General features: G+C 37.1%; 1 protein-coding gene across 1 annotated transcript in view; it reads left to right on the top strand.

Annotated features, from left to right (window-relative positions):
- RAB10 (RAB10, member RAS oncogene family) overlaps positions 1 to 17,454 on the top strand; it is a 72,361-nt gene extending 54,907 nt beyond the window's left edge. Inside the window, exons 3-6 of the mRNA XM_079941276.1 lie at positions 5,038 to 5,176; positions 9,201 to 9,290; positions 9,634 to 9,735; positions 14,475 to 17,454. Of these exons, the coding sequence (XP_079797402.1) occupies positions 5,038 to 5,176; positions 9,201 to 9,290; positions 9,634 to 9,735; positions 14,475 to 14,558 (415 nt within the window). The 3' untranslated portion in view covers positions 14,559 to 17,454. The remainder of the gene's footprint in view (positions 1 to 5,037; positions 5,177 to 9,200; positions 9,291 to 9,633; positions 9,736 to 14,474) is intronic.
- Positions 17,455 to 18,064: the final 610 nt, after the last annotated feature.

Genomic DNA, 18,064 nt, shown 5'->3' with positions numbered 1-18,064 from the left:
GGTTTTTCTTAAATGTCATTTTTTTGGATAGGTATTACATTACCTCCTAACTCTGCTTTTGCACACACACCCATTTTTAACACAGTAGACAGAACAGTTTTTTTTTAAACCCAGATTAAGTTATTTCTTTTCGTAAAACCCTCCAATAGACTTCCCATCTCACTCAGAGGAAAAGCTGCGATGCTTGCCGAGGCCTATAAGATCCTACATGGTCTGCACTCCCGCCCCACCACCTCTCTGATCTCCTGCTAGTCTGGCTTCACCCCTTCCATTCCAGTCACATTGATCTCCTTTCTATTCCTCAACCATGCCTCAGGACCTTTGCACTTGTTCTTTCCCCTTCTTGGAATACCGTTGCTCCCACATATTTGTATGGCTCACTTCCTTATTCCCTTCACTTCCTCTACTCTGTTTAAAATTTCACTTGTTTGCACCATCCCCAGCATTAGCCCCTAGTCTCTTTACTTTTTGTCTTCTTGACACTTTTCACCCTCTGAAGAAGTGTAACTCCAGAAATTTGTATGACAGGGCTGAGATTCTCTTAAGAAAATTGAAAAGTCCAGCCAAATCTTTAACTTGGCTAAATAAAAAAACATATTATATTACTTTCATACAGAAATAGGCTTCAGGCAAAGCCAGGGTTTTGCTTGTGAAACAATTCTGATTATAGCTTAAACACACACAACTATTAACTTGAGAGAGCTCTGAATACCATAGACATAGAGCATCTCTGTAGAGATGGTTTTGACTTAGGACATTTTAAAAGCACAATTAAATTTTGGGTCACATATAATGATATTATTACATGTTTGCATATTTTTATACTATAGATTCTTTGGGGTTATCTATAATAAATACAAATTAATTATAAAATTTTACTTTAGTTATCCCTACTACTTTGTTTGTTAAAAAAAAAACCCCAAAGATCCAGGGAGGTTAAATACCTTCAAGGTCACTCAGCTGGAAGGATTGGAACCTGACAATAAAGTTGGATCTGACTCCAGACCCATGTTCTGTGTGTGTTCTTGCATAATGCCTAGCACATGGTAGACCCTCAGTATATATTTGAATTGATGGATAAATGGATAGGTGTCAGATATATGAACATATAATGCACACTGTGATTAAATGTAAGGAATATTAACGTATTGGTAGTTCTTTTTTTTTGCGGTACTCGGGCCTCTCACGTTGCGGAGCACAGGCTCCGGATGCGCAGGCTCAGTGACCATGGCTCACGGGCCCAGCCGCTCCGCGGCATGTGGGATCTTCCCAGACTGGGGCACGAACCCGTGTCCCCTGCATCGGCAGGCGGACTCTCAACCACGCACCACTAGGGAAGCCCTGGTAGTTCTTTTACGTTCCTTGCTACTCATATTTTTAGACATATAAGCACTATTTTTAAAAATGTACGTTTTTAAGGGTCATGTAACTAAATTGGAATGCCTTGATTCTAAAATATAATAAAGGACTGCTAGGTAAGATTCTGAAATACTGACTCATTAACAAACATTTGAGTGTTTATTCACCATGTAGATACTCTGGATTTTGCAGTGAACAAGACAAACAAATCTCTGATGGAACCTACATTTTAGAGGACATGGGAGACAGTAAATAAATCTATATTAAGTGCTTTGCAGAGAGGTAAAGCAAGGAGATGGAATAGAGAGAGACTGGATGACTATTTAAATTGGATGGGCAGAGAAGGCTTCTGATAAGGTGATGGTTAAAATGCAAAGATGAGGTGCCAACCATGTACAGGACTGTGGGCACAGCTAGTACAGAAGCTCTCTGGTGAGACCAAGCTTGTGAATTTGGAGACATGAAAAAATGTGGTTCTAGCTGTCAGGGAAAAGAGTGCCTCAGAATTTGGGGGGGGGTGCTGGTGAAAAGTACAAATCCTGTAATACTTTGTAAACTTCAGGGTAAGGATTTTGGGATTGGTTCTGGTTATAATGAATCGCCATTGGAATTTTTAGTTTGTTTTTTTAAGCCTAGTCATGTTTTCCGTTTGTTTACTTGTTTTGTAATGGCTTTATTGAGACATAATTCACATACCTTATAATTCACCCATTTAAAGTATACAATTAAATAGTTTTTTAGTATATTTGCAATGTATATTCACCATGATCACAATTTTAGAACATTTTTATACTTCTGGAAAGAAACCCATACCCTTTAGCAGCCTTTTTCCATCCTGCCCAAACCCTTCATCCAGGGTAACCACTAACCTACTTTCTGTCTCTGTAGATTTTCCTGTTCTGGATATTTCATATAAGTGGAATTATATTACAATATGTGATCTTTTGTGTCTGATTTCTTTCACTGAACATACTGTTATCAGGGTTCACCCATGTTGTAGCATATATCAGTACTTCGTTCCTTTTTATGGCTGAATAATATTCCATTGTACGGATATACTACATCTTATTTACCCATTCATTAGTTGATGAACATTTAGGTTGTTTCTACTTTTTTTTTTGGCCAGTTCTTTCAGATTTTCCACATAGATGATCATGTCATCTGTGAACAAAGACAGTTTTATGTCTTCCTTCCAAACCTGTATACCTTTTTTTTTTTTTTTTTTGTGGTACGCGGGCCTCTCAGTGTTGTGGCCTCTCCCGTTGCGGAGCACAGGCTCCGGACGTGCAGGCTCAGCGGCCATGGCTCACGGGCCCAGCTGCTCCGCAGCATGTGGGATCTTCCCGGACCGGGGTGCGAACCCGTGTCCCCTGCATCGGCAGGCGGACTCTTTGGGAAAATATTCCCAAACCACATAACCTGACAAAGGACTTACATGTAAAAAGAACTCTCAACACTCAATAGTTAAAAAAAAAAGGGGTGGGGGGAACCATCCAATTAGAAAATAGACAAAAGAGGGAATTCCCTGGTGGTCCACTGGTTAGGACTCTGTGCTTCCACTGCAGGGGACACGGGTTTGATCCCTGGTTGGGGAACTAAGATCCTGCATGCTGCACTGTGCAGCTAAAAAAAAAAAAGAAAGAAAATAGGCAAAAGACACGAATAGACATTTCACCAGAGAGGATATATGGATTGCAGATAACTACATGAAAAAGGGTATAACATCATTAGCCGTAGAGAAATACAAATTAAAATGATGATGAGATATCACTGCATGCCCTATTAGTACAACTAAAATAAAATATAGTGAGAACACCAAATGCTGATGAGGATGCAAAGAAACTGGGTCTCTCATACATTGCTAGTGGGAATGTATTAAAGTAGTATAGCTACTCTAGTAGCTACTACTGGCAATTTCTTATAAAGTTAAACATATACTTACCATCTGACGCAGCAGTAACATTCCTGGGTGTTCATCCCAGAGAAATGAACACTTATGTACACACAGAAACTTGTACACGAATGTTCATAGCAACTTTATTTGTAATAGCCAAAAACTAAAAACGACCCAAATATCCTTACACAGGTGAGTGATTAAACAAATTGTGATGAGTCCATTCAGTGGAATACTACCCAGCAATAAAATGAAACACACTAGTATTACATGCAACAACTTGGGTAGATCTCAAGGGCATTATGCTGGAAAAAGTGAAAACAACCGTTTCAAAAGGTTGCATTATGCATGATTCCATTTATATAACATTCTGGAAATGGCAAAAGTAGAGAAATGGAAAACAGATTATTAGCCAGAGTGTAGGGACTATATAGGAGGTAGAGAGAGGAGTGAGTGATACAGCAGTTTTCTGCCTTCTTTATGGCAGTGACTACACAACTCTATACATGTGATAAAATTGCAGAGAACAGTACTCTAATAATGTCTGTAGATTGTACCAGTGTCAATTTCTTTTTGTACTATGATGTAAGATGTTACCATTGGGAAAAACTGGGTAAAGGGTACACAGGACTTCTTTGTACTGTTTTCGAAACTTCCTGTGAGGCTGTAGTTATTTTAAAACAAAAGTTTTAAAAAGAAGTTTGCTGGGAAGGGGAACAGAGAAATGCAGTGTTAGTTGGAGGGATGTGGGGTTGAGAGTGGGGTTTTTTGTTTGTTTGAATTTTGCTTTTTTTAGAAAAGATAGGGGAGGGACTTCCCTGGTGGCGCAGTGGTTGAGAATCTGCCTGCCAATGCAGGGGACTCGGGTTCGAGCTCTGGTCCGGGAAGATCCCGCATGCTGCGGAGCAGCTGGGCCCGTGCGCCACAATTACTGAGCCTGTGTTCTAGAGCCTGCAAGCCACAACTACTGAGCCCGCGTGCCACAACTACTGAAGCTCACACGCCTAGAGCCCGTGCTCTACAACGAGAAGCCACTGCAATGAGAAGCCCGCACACCACAACAAAGAGTAGTCCCCGCTCGCCGCAACTAGAGAAAGCCCGCGCACAGCAACAAAGACCCAACGCAGCCAAAAATAAATAAATTTTTTAAGAAAGGGGGGGGGAGACTTAAACATGTACATATGCTAATTATAATGATCCATAGAAAGGAATTGGTGATGCAAATGAGGGAAAAATTACAGGAGCAAAATATCTTTAGCTTGAAAGCATTGAAAAATACTACTATTTACGTATTTCTGTCCTGTTATTTATAAATGAGGTTATCTTTACAACTTTTTGTAAATGATTCTAAAGATAAATGTGGCTATACTATGGTATAGTCCTTTAATGTTCTCAAAATTCCACAAGCTTTTGTATTACATTGTGGAACTAGATCACTAAATAAATGGAATTCCAAGAGTTTTTATCACACTTGCTGGTATTCATCTTTAAATAACTTTAAAAAGAATTTTATGTCACTTTGTACTGTTCTCCCTTTCAGATTTTCATCCAGTATTGGTAGGTTGTTAATTTCCTTAGACTAAAAAGTATTTGCACATATATATGTTTACAAATAACCTTAATTGCATACTATTTAAGAATTAAATGAGTGGTGGTTCTATTTTGTTTTGTGTCATATAGTGGATTTTAATCTCTATTTTACCAAACTATTCTACTGTTTTGCCCTTTATCTAGAACTTAGTAATATCAAATGCTCAGTGCAAATTATTGGTTGTTTATTTCAGGGATACGGCAGGCCAGGAGCGATTTCACACCATCACAACCTCCTACTACAGAGGAGCAATGGGTATCATGCTAGTATATGACATCACCAATGGTAAAAGTTTTGAAAACATCAGCAAATGGCTTAGAAACATAGATGAGGTAAGACCTAGAAATTGCGTAAACCCTACATAAACACACATTTGTGTCCTTGGTTAAGAAGAATAAATATTCCAGTTGATCTTATAGTGTTTGCTATCATTACTGTTGAATATTTCTACTTGTTTACAGGGTAATGTTATTTTTTGCCTACCTTTTTCTTAAAATTTTGGGCAGATCTGTTTTGAACCCCATCCAAGGCAATTACCAGATTACCCAGAAACTCTATACGGTCATCTTGTAAGATGGCCCCAACTAGAAGCTACCAGTGGTTTTACACACCTGTCTAAATGAATTCTTTCTTGGGGAATTTTTATTGAATGAATGAATTACATTTTCAATAGTAATTTTAAAAACGTATTTTTGGGAATTCCTTGGCAGTCCATGGGTTAGGACTTGGCACTTTCACTGCTGTGGCCCGGGTTCAATCCCTGGTCAGGGAACTAAGATCCCACAAGCCATGTGGCATGCCAAAAATGAATAAATAAAAACGTATTTTAAGTTATGGAAATACCGTATCACTTCTAGACATTTTGAAAGATACAGAGTACTAATACAGTAAAATGCTAACCAAGAAAATAGTGCCGTATCATTGCACGTGAAGATGTCAGTTTTTATAAGGTAATGTGTCAAAGCTTGCCTGTTTCTGTGCTGCAGCATAGGTAGCTTCTTGTTGGAATTATTTTTCATGTCTTATTTCTACCTTCTATGCTTTGAATTTCATTAAGACTAACTCTTGGGAATTCCCTGGCAGTCCAGTGGTTAGGACTTTGCACTTCTACTGCAAGGGGCCCGGGTTTGATCCCTGGTCGGGGAGCTAAGATCCCGCAAGCTGTGTGGCACGGCCAAAAATAAAAAACCTCTTTAAAGCAACTTTTGGCTGGAAACACAAAGACCAAGTCTTAAGCCAGTATTAGACCCAAGGTAATAATATCTTCAATGGTAACAATCCTAAGGGCTTATTACTAACTTTGCCATTGCTACAAGAAGTCTGTTAGTATTTAATAATCTGTTGAGACAGATTTCGAAACCAAAAACAAAGCCTCCATTTTAAAATTTCCTTAGCCTTTATTTTATTGTCTGGCCAAGTAGCATGTGTAATAAGAGCAATTTATATAGAGATACTGTGCAGTGTTCCAGCAGCAACCGATTTTCCAATTCTGTGACATCAACTGGATGTCCTACAATTCAATCCTGTTCTGACACTAATTACTCAGTCTTAGTGTCAGACTCCACAGGTTTAAGGACTCAGTCCCACAAGACTGCTCTTCCTTCAAATGCAAGTTCTGGGTCCCCCAGGCTACCTGCACTTCTGTGTGACTTGGCTACAAATTTGGAGGTTCCCATGACCCATTTTGTGGTTCGGTAATTTGCTAAAATGACTCATGGAACTCAGGAAAGAGCTATACTTACAATTGTATTATAAAGGACACAACTCTGGAACTGCTAAATGGAAGAAATGCATAGACAGTGTATGGGGGTTGGAGAATGCAGAGCTTCTAGGCTGTCTCTGGACATGTAACCCTCTTGGCACCTTGATGTGTTCACCAACACAGAAGATACCCTAACTTCATTGTTTCCAGGTTTTAATGGGGGCCTCGTTACGTAGTCATGATAGTTAAATCACTGACCTCTGGTGATTGACCCTAATCTCTAGCCCCCTTCACCTCGTGGTGGGTGGGGGTTAAAAGTCTGAACCCTCAGTGTTTGGTTCCTCTGGTGACCAGCCTCCATTGTGAAACTCTGTAGAGGCCCTGCTGAGAGTCCTCTATTAGCATAAATTTAGGTAAACAGAAAGAGGCTTGTTATGAATAACAAAAGACACTCCTATCACTCAGCAAATTAGGAGCACTGTGCCAGGAATAGGAACAAAGACCAAAAATATGTTTTTTATTATACCACAGGGTCATACATTTAACTTGGTAGGCTGGATGGCTTAAGTTTCCCAGCATGAGAACTAACATACGTAAAACCCAGCCATTAAAAAAAAAAATCTGTTTTTCTGATATATAAGAGATAGACTTTGTCTAATTTTTAATGTGTTGTAGAAATTTAAACTTTAACAGCTGAATTGATCCAGCAACATTTAAGAAAAGATTATATATATCATGGTCAAGAGAAATTTACCTAGGAATGCAACATATGAAATAATGTAATTCACCATATTAATAAAAGATGAAAACCATATGATCTTGTCAACAGACACACGCAAAAAAACCCATTTGGCAAAATCTAAAAGACATCTGTGAAAATCCCACAGACAACATCATCCTTTCCCCTACAGTCAAGGACATGATTAGGATGCCTGCTCTGGCCACTACTGTTTAACATTGTACTAGAGGTTCTAGCCAGGGCATTTAGGCAAAGAAAAAAAAGAGCACCCAGATTGGAAAGTAAAACTATATTTGTAAATGGTATGATCTTGTATATAGAAAATCCTAAGGAATCCACACACTTCCACCAAAAAATAAAACTATTAGAACTAATAAACAAGTTCAGTACGGTTGTAGGAAGCAAGATTAGTATACAAAAATCAGTTGTATTTATATACATTAGCAGCAAATAATCAAAAAATGAAATTAAGAATATAATTTTATTTATAGTAGCATCAAAAAGAAAAAAATAAGAAAAATTTAACCAAAGAAGCACAAGGCTTTGAAAACCATAAAATGTTGTTAAAAGAAACTAAAGAATATCTAAATAATTGGAAAGACATCCTATGTCCATGAATTGGAAGATTCCATATTGTTAAAATGGCAGTACTGCCCAAAGTGTTCTGAGGATTTAGTGAAATCCCTATCAAAATCCCAGCTGCTTCTTTCGGATAGCGGCGGGAGTTGACAGGCTGATTCTAAAATTCATATGGAAATTCAGGGTACCCAGAATAGCCAAACAGTCTTGAAATAGGCAGTGACGTTTAAGCTGAGACCTGAAAAGGTGAGTAGAAGGTATCCAGATGAGGATGGGGCTGGTGGAAATAATATGATGGATTCAAATTTAAGACAAACCAAGTCTCGTAAATTACTTTTGGTGTCCAGAGAACATAATTGTGTTGCTGCAGGGATATTTCAGGGAAAGGTGCATTGGGCCAAAGATAGACAATTTGAGATATTTTCCCCATCCCATGGGTTGCTTTTTCATTCTGCTGATAGTGATCTTTGACACATAGAAGTTTTTAATTTTGATGACGTACTATTTATCTGTTTTTTCTTTTTTGTTGCTTATGCTTTTGGTGTCATATCTGAGAAATCAATTCCAAGGTGATAAAACTTTTTCCCTATGTTTTTTTCTAAGAGTTTAATAGATTTAGGTCTTCTATTTAGGTCTTTGATCCAATTTTGAGTATGGTGTTGTAAGTTAAAGGTCCAACTTCATTCTTTTGCATGTTGATATCTGGTATTCCCAACACCACTTGTTGAGAAGACTGTCCTTTCCCCCATTGGATGGTCTTGGCACTCTTGTTGAAAATCATTTGATGGTGTACACAAGAGTTTATTTCGGGTATCTCTATTCTGTTCTTTTTGTCCATGTCTGTCCTTATGCCAGGAGCACACTGTTTTGATTACTGTAGCTTTGTAGTAAGTTTTGAAATCAGGAAGTAAGTGTGAATCTTCCAACTTTGTACTTCTTTTCAAGATTGTTTTGGCTATTCAGGGTCCCTTGATATTCCACATGAATTTTAGAGATGGATTTTCCTATTTGTGCAAAAGATTTCATTAGGATTTCAGTGGAGCAACATTTGTTTTTAACTGATTTTTGTGCATGGACTCCCCTAGCAATGTGACTTTTTGAGACTAAGGGCTCTATAGAATTTTAAACTAAGGTTTCTTATAGGGTAATACACATTATCTAAAATCGTGATCCAGCTTGGATTTAGACTATGTGTAAGAAATTACAGTTTCAGATCTTTTGCATATGTCCTCTCTTGTTGAGAATGTTTCTAGAAACTAGACAGCCTCCTATAAAGTCATTTTTATTAAGCCATAATTCATGGTAGTGTGTAAATTAAATTTTTATTTCATTTTAGCATGCCAATGAAGATGTGGAAAGAATGTTACTAGGAAACAAGTGTGATATGGATGATAAAAGAGTTGTACCTAAAGGAAAAGGAGAACAGGTAAAAAGCTCTGAATGAGACTAATATGCTGCCCTTTCTTTGTGAAGATGGTGTTGCATTTGATTGTTTTTATGTTAGTGGTAGTGGAGTGCACTTGAGCTATTTGCATCCTTTTAAAAATGCTATAGGAAATGATAGCTTATCATTTGAGTGAATTTTTGTTTGTTTTCTAAGGAGGTTGACCATTTGAGTCTTGACCCATTGAAATAATCTGTTCATTTTAGATAACCTAGTTGAGATTACTACCTTTAGAATAATATTACTGTTTCCTTTAGGATGCTAAAGTCATCAATTGGTAACCTATACTTGATAATTTTATGATGATATTTTGCTTCTATTTTAGATTGCAAGAGAGCATGGTATTAGATTTTTTGAGACTAGTGCAAAAGCAAATATAAACATCGAAAAGGCGTTCCTCACATTAGCTGAAGATATCCTTCGAAAGGTAAATTTCTTTTTTCTTTTTCTTTTTTTTTTTTTTTTTTTTTTTTTACTGCTAAGGTGCCTGGTGTCACATTTGAACATTTCATGTTTTCTAAAGTACTAGATTTACATACAGAAATTGGGTTTGGGTGGTATTGTTTCTAAACGTTTACCCATCACCAATATATAATCCTCCAAAGTAAAGAAAGGAACTGGAAGGAACAGGCAGCCATCTAGAAATCTCTAGGATCTAGTCAGTGGTAACAGTTGACACTCTGAGCTCCAGTACTCAGTCTCTAGCCTAATTTCATACTCCTTTTTCCAACTTTTTGTCTGGTCCATGGTGTTATGGCTCTTCTGTTTCATTTCTCTTATATATCCTTTGCATTCCCATAGATAAAAAATTTAAGATAAGAGGTGAATCTATGATGTAGTTATTGCTACAAAAGCACTATTCTTCTATATAGTCATTTCTCAGATGTGCCAGTGAGGGGCATGTATATACTATATACTGAATAAATAGAGTAAGTCTGCCCCTAAATTTCATTTACCCAATCATTTCAACTTGTAAGGTAAAAAAAAAAAAAAAAAAAAAAAGCTGAAAATTGATCTCGGGGAATTTTACCTCGAGGTTACTTTCTGGGTTTAATTCGTGAATCCCAAAATTTGCCAGTACAAGTAACTTGTAGCAAAATTGGGAAATCTGATTTTCATATTTTCCCCTCAAATGACTAGATAAAATACACAGTTATGAATTAAGGTTATGAGTCCTGAATTCGCTATTCAATCTTATGGTGTATTTAAAATGCAAGTAAAATAGAGAAAATCTGACACAATCCTGAGGGAGGAGCAAGCATTGTATAGGAGAAAATTTAATTGCTTCTGGTAACCTATTTTTATACTTGAGATATCAGTATTTCCCCGCCCCCAAAAAGCCCCTCAAATTTCATACACACACACACATATAAATCTAAGCTGTAATAGAGATGGTATTATCGAGTGTAAATCTAATGAAATTTCTGAGGAACCAAGCAACTTAATTTTTTTGAGGGGAGAGCTATCTGTTTACTATAGTGTTCAAACTAGAAAAAACAGTTATCACTTATTGCTGTTTAGAGTAACTACAGAAGTTGTGCCTGTTCACATCTGCTGACATCCTGCATATCATGTCTGATATCTATAATGTATTGACATATTGAGTAATAAAAAGCAAGTTAGGATATAACATGTGTGGTAAATGATCTTTTAAAAATTATATGTGATACCAAAAACACATGTACACATATACACACACACATTTGGTTATGCTTAGCAAATAAGGATCTGGAAGGATATATACCAGACTCTATCTAGTGAGTACTCTAGCGTGATGGTGGGAAGGGGAAGGGGATACAGGACAGAATCACTTTTACTTCATGTACAGTTTTGTTTTGAAATTTTAACTTGCTTCTTTTTAAAGTTATAAAAACAATTTAAAAAATATTTTTACACAGCTGGATATAGGTAAAAACCCATTAGAATTCCTTGAGGAAATATATTTTTATTTTAAAAGATTCCTTTAAGAAACAAAAATTAAAGTAGAACAGAAAAATACTAGGTAGACTACGAAAAAACATTTGTATTTTTAATTAAATGAAGGGAATAACAGATAGAAAAATACTTTAATTGGTGGAAAGTATAATACTTTGTATTTCTGAGATTGGTGGGTTACAGTGAAAAATTATTTCAGTACTTATAGGAATTATCACAAAACTTACTGAAATACCCGGGTTCTCTGTGTTTTTTCTCTTTCTGGAAATTTGGTCTTCTCCATTGTTTCTGACTTCTTTCTGTATTATATCCCTTGATCTTCTTCCAAATCTTTGCATTTCAAAAAAATAGTGCTATATAGGCATATAATTTGTGTGTCAGTGAGGTAGATCTTCCTTATCATATTAAAGGTTAAAAGGTATGGATGCACCAATAAAGAAAGATCTCAGTCTAGAGTCTTCCCCAGGTAGACAGGCCCAATTGTGAGGCAGCGTTTTTTCCCCATACACATACATGCACTTTTCAGTGTGATAAAGTTATGAGTTAAAACATCAAATGTAAACTTGCTTTAAAAGATGTAAAATACAGTAGTGATTCCTGACTAGCAACCTTCTGTGCAGTGCTTTTTCTCCTGAGTTGATAAAAGAAAAAAGAACTTTAGAATGAAAGCAATTTAAAACATTTAAAACTTAATTATTTGAATAGATAATTCATTCCCATGATTCAGACATTTAAAATAAAAAGAGTAAACATACAGAGAAGTTTCTCACTATATTCCCCCAACTCCTCATCCCTCCCCCATGGGCAACCAATAATTAATTTCTTAGTTACTAATATATGAGTAAATATGAATATATATACATTTTATTCCCATCCTTCCCCCCCCCCCTTTTTTTTTTTTTTTGCGGTACGCGGACCTCTCACTGTTGTGGCCTCTCTCATTGCGGAGCACAGGCTCCGGACGCGCAGGCTCAGCGGCCATGGCTCACGGGCCCAGCCGCTCCGCGCCATGTGGGATCTTCCCGGACCGGGGCACGAACCCGTGTCCCCTGCATCGGCAGGCGGACTCTCAACCACTGTGCCACCAGGGAAGCCCCCCCTTTTTTTTTTTAAAGAAAAAAAAAACACGTAAGGCAACATGCTCTGCACTGTTTGGCACTTAATATAAGTAAAATAGTTCCATTTTTAAAATAACTGAGTGCTACTCCTTTGAGTAGTCTATTATAATTAAACAGGTTTCCCAGTGAGGGACATTTAGGTGATTTTCAGCCTTATGATCTCATAAATTGTGTTGTAGTGAATAATCTTTATATTATTTTACACATGTGCAAGTATATTTGAAGGACAGATTCCCAGAAGTAGCCAAAGAGCATATAGTACATTTATAATTCTGATACATGCTTGCCACCTTCTGCCTGAGGGCTGTACCCTTTTATACTCCTGCCAGCAATATATGAGAATGTCTGTTTACTCAAACTCTTGACCAACATAGTGAATTATAAGACTTTCAGATGTTTTCCAACCTGACAGGTGAAAAACACAGATATAATTTGCAGCTCTCTTATGAATAATATGAGCATTTTTAAAGATATGTTTACGAAGCACTTTTGTGTTTCCTTTTCTGTAAACTTTTTTGTTTATTCTTTTGCCCGCTTTTGCTATTTAGTTATTGGCCCTTTTTTTGAGAGTCTGTTTCAAGGGTCTAAGTTAAATTATGCAAGGACAGACTGTGAGTGATATGCTAACTGAATAAATGTAGTGACCTCCCTGGCTATAAGCACCCATATATCTTTAACTGACCCACACCCAGGAGTCCCAGAGAAAGAGTACTTCCTATGCAACTTTTTTTTCTGTGGCCAGGTGCTGAGCTGCCTCTTTCTCTTCTGTGCATTTTTCACAAAGACCTTTTTAGTGCAAAACTTGCATCTTTAACGTACAGTGAAAAGAAGAATTCCATAAGGCAGTGAGATTAGGTGGGTTAGCTCAAAGTGCAAGTAGAAATTTCACCTCTGTATGAATTCAGCAGGCCTCTCTTGGGCTATGTGAGTTTTAGAAATTATTTTAGTTCTTTCCCCTTGAACTACCTTAACTTTATATTGTTTCCATGAGAAAATAAGTTCCCACTTATATCCTAGCTTTTAAAATTCCATTCATGATGAACACTGTTACACAACAGCATGGATAAATCACACAGGATAAATTGCATAGGCTGACACTGAGTAAAAGGAAAAAGAAATCAGATACAAAAGAATACATGAAATATGGTTCCATGTATATGAAGGTCAAAAACAGAAAAAACTAATCTATGGTGGTAGAAATCAGAGTATTGGTTACCTTTAGGAGGGTAGTACTGACTGGAAAGGGACACAAGGGAGCCTTCTGGGGGCATATTATATATGTTCTATATTTTGATCTGGTGGTTTCACAGCATATATTAAAAATCCATCAAGCACAGTTAAGATTTGTATACTTTGCTGTAGGTATGCTATCCCTAAAATGAATTCTGCTTTCATACATATAGTATAGGCTATCCACTTAAAATAGTATATTCTTCTGATTATACAAGTAATATTTAGGATGTTGGGGTAATACAGGATTATACAAAGAGGAAAATAAAATAATTCATAAACCCACCACCTAAGGGGTTACTACTATTAACATTTTGGTGTCTCTCATTTTGATTTTTTTCTGTATCCATTTTTAACATGAATTATACAACTTTGCATTCTGCCCCACCCTATTCCCTCCACTTAATGTATCATGGTTAAAATTGCCTTTTTAAAGCAATGCTATGGAAATACAAGCTCCAATCTCAAAAGGCAAGTAAAACTAAACAGAAAAGGGCTGTTTCACTTCTCTGAAGTTAGACATGATCCAACATTGGTTTTATACATATGCTTGATGACGCTTTTTAAGTACTAAATACTCAGGGGTCAGGCCAGGAGATAATATACCTCTCTTCACAAGAGTTAGGGCAGAGAAGATTTCAGAAGTTCTACAAAGGAAAGCCAGGAGGCCTCAAGACATTTCACAACTTGGAAGAAAAAGGCAAAATGAAGATCAAAAACAAAACTTCCATTTCTTTACTTTGCATGGGAGAGAAAACCTATCTCATGTGACTGTAATTGCACTGTTACATAAATTAATATTTGTAAGAATATTGCTGTTAAATCTTGATTTATCCATGGCAGTGTTTTTTCACGGGTTGCTTTCCTTGTGTGTTTGTTCCAGACCCCTGTAAAAGAGCCCAACAGTGAAAACGTAGATATCAGCAGTGGAGGAGGCGTGACAGGCTGGAAGAGCAAATGTTGCTGAACGCTCTCCTGTTCCATCAGTTGCCATCCACCACCCTGTTTTCTCTTCCTGCTGCAAAATAAACCACTCTGTCCATTTTTAACTCTTCAACAGATATTTTTGTTCCTCATCTTTTAACTCCTAGTCCACCTGTTTTATTTGTTCTTTCATCTGTGACTGCTTGCTGACTTTATAATTTTCTTCAAACAAAAAAATGTATAGAAAAATCATGTCTGTGAGTTCATTTTTAAATGTACTTGCTCAGCTCACCACTGCATTTCAGTTGTATTATAGTCCAGTTCTTATCAACATTAAAACCTATAGCAATCATTTCAACTCTATTCTGCAAATTGTATAAGAATAAAAGTTAGAATTAACAATTTTATTTTGTACAACAGTGGAATTTTCTGTCATGGATAATGTGCTTGAGTCCCTATAATCTATAGACATGTGATAGCAAAAGAAACAGAAGCCAGGAAAACACTCATTTTCGCCTTGTGTATGTAAATGGGGTTGATTTTGTCCTGTGCCTTACGTGGAAAGGAACTTCTTTGGTTTTTCCTTTTTTTGTTTTGGTGGAAGCATGTGCAGGAGACATATCATCAAAACATAAAGCATTATAATGTTTGTGGTCTGCTTGGCTGTAATTTTCAAAGTAGTTAATTGAGGACAAAGGATAATGCAGAAATGATAGCTTTGGTTTGTGGAGTCTCATTTTAAGTGGCCTTTATAATTAAAACTATTCCTGCCACCGGTTCTTTTCCTTGGCCACTTTTTCCTTGTGTCTCTTCCTGCATGCTGCTTTATTTGCTTCTCCCCCACCACCCTGTGGTATGATTTATTTAAAAATGAAAGGGGTAAACTAGCAGGTTTGTCGAGTTTAACATAAAGCACTGATTTAACTTGCTAAGTAAACTGAAAGATAAATTCTAACTGCCTGTTATCAAATGTCAGTTAACTGTGTCCTCCCCTCATTTTCTCTCTCCCCTAAAGCTTCTGTCCCAGATTCCTTCATTTGCTGTTCGACTTCATGTTCCTCTTCTCTTTCCCTCTTTGTTCCCTTCCTGTCTCTCCACTGAGTTTATGAAATGGAAGAGTTAATTGCATGCACTAGTGTTTGGAGGGTGTTGTGGTTTGTCTTTCTGATTAGGTGTATAGCCTATTCACTTTCCTAGAATAAATCTCTTAACCTAAATTTGAATAGTCTCCATTTTGGCAACTCCTCTAGCAGTTTGGTAGCCCAGTCAAGGTTGTTTCAAAAAGGTGGGAAGGAGGAGTGAAATTTATTAACATGTTTGCCAAATATATTGAGATTTGGCCTTCGAAGAACATTCTTTCAGTGTTAAGTTGTCTTTACCTTAAGATTTAGAAGTACTTTAGAATATTATTAATTTTAAGTCCTATCTTCACATCCCTTTGGAAAACTTGTATTACCATGGATTTGGAAAAAGGACAACAAAGGCTTTTCATGTGAAGATAAGATACTGTAGCTCTCTCTCACCCTGTCATTTTTTCACTTCATTTTTCTAATTTTGCTTCATTGCTTATCATTAGGATAGGGTAAGTTAAGTTTGCTATGCTGCTAGCATCCTAAGATGATACCTTTGTTGAAATAATTGTGAATAGCATGATTCATTTCTCGCAGAGGCTGAGTTTAGGACAGCAGCTTCCATTGAAAAGTCTTTTTGTGTCGTGGGTAGCATTTTAATGACCTCTTGGCTCACATAAACAACATAGGGACGTATCTGCTATGAACATCCATGAATTTTCAGATAGTGCCCTAAAAGTGATTTTATATGCCTCACTGGTGGTTGTTGTTAGGTTTTTTGCCTCACTTTATCATTGTTTACTACTAGTAAAAGCAGCATTGCCAAATAATCCTTAATTTTCCATTAAAAATAATAATGACATGATGTTAAGCTTCTCAAAAAGTTTTAGGTTAAACCTACTGTTGTTAGATTAATTTTAATGTGTTTGTTGCTTTCCTTTATCTGGAATGTGGCAGTAGCTTTTTTTATTTTTAACCCTCTTTTAATCCTTACTCAGTTCAGTGACTTAAGGTTTGAGAGCTAAACACTGGGATTTTTGGGTAACAGACTGACAGTTTTGTTTGCATACTTATAATTGGCATTGTACATAGAAAGGATATGGCTACCTTTTGTTAAATCTGCACTTTCTAAATATCAAAAAAAGGGAAATGGAGTATAAATCGATTTTTGTATAACCTGTTTGAAACATGAGTTTTATTTGCTTAATAATAGGGCTTTGCCCCCTTTTCTGTAAGTCTCTTGGGATCCTGTGTAGAAGCCGTTCTCATTCAACACCAAACAGTTAAGTCCATTCTCTGGTACTAGCTACAAATTCGGTTTCATATTCTACTTAACAATTTAAATAAACTGAAATATTTCTAGATGGTCTACTTCTGTTCATATAAAAACAAAACTTGATTTCCAACTGCGTGGCTTGGTTTTCATTTATTTATGGAGTTTAAGATGGAGGATTCCTTCTGAAAATAGTGCAGAATAGCAAACTGGATATTAGAGGAGCAGAAATAGAAGGAGAATAACTTTTTCAACTAGGGAATGCTGGGAAGGCAATTTCAAGGGCTATCATTGGAAGACACTGCATTTTAAAAGCAGAATCATCCTGGCATCAAGTGCACAACCGTAGTCACTCCCCAGCTAACACTTGCTAGAATGTGCCAGAGGCCAACTACAACTGAAGTCAGCTGATTACCCAGGGGCACCAAGGTAAGGCTGCCATGCTGGAGGATGAACCCTTGTTTTAGCAGTGACTGTCCTCTTATCTGAAAAATGTAAAGTGTTTCCTACCTTTTTTGTGAACCATAAAAAACAACTTTGGCTTTTTTTATATGTAGTATTGATGAAAGAAATGTTTGATCCTGTATTAAGGCCTTATTAGTCAATAAATAAAGATAAATACTTGTTGACAAGATTATCTCTGCTGGAAGGATATATAGAGGTTTTCTCATAGTGCAGTTTTTATAAGGATCACCTAGAGTGATGTTAATGCTTCCCCGTTCACTCCCATCAACACGGAATTTTGTGTCTCGGGTGGGGCCTATGATTTCTGCCTTTAAGATTGGTATAGGAAAACAGACCATGGCCTCTGCCCTTACGTTTATGACCTAGTTTAGAAAGCAAAAGGAATTAGTGATCAGGTGAACATATACAAGAGCCAAATAGTTGTGACCCAGATTTAAGTGCTGTGTTAATAGAAGAGCAGGTTCAGTTGGTGAGAGTAGTTGGGGTGGTGTTTGAGAGAGGAGGGAGGGACATGAATTGGTCCTCAGGTATGTGGATTGAATGACTAGGGCTAAGGGGAGGTTAAGAAGAGACCACGAGCACATTAGAAACAAGCTTTGCTTGTGTGGCAGACTATAAGTCCAACTGGACAATGTGATAGGCAATTGGAGTCCTGGTGAGCCCTGCAGAGTGGTGAGAGCAGTGTGTTTGAGGAAGGCGAGTCTAGGTGGGTTGGAAGAGGAGACACAAGGGTTCTAGAGA

Source organism: Stenella coeruleoalba, assembly GCF_951394435.1.
Source record: "Stenella coeruleoalba genome assembly, chromosome: 13".
NCBI lineage: Eukaryota > Metazoa > Chordata > Mammalia > Artiodactyla > Delphinidae > Stenella > Stenella coeruleoalba.
Note: the sequence above shows the minus strand (reverse complement) of the source record. Positions and strands in the feature narration are given on the sequence as shown.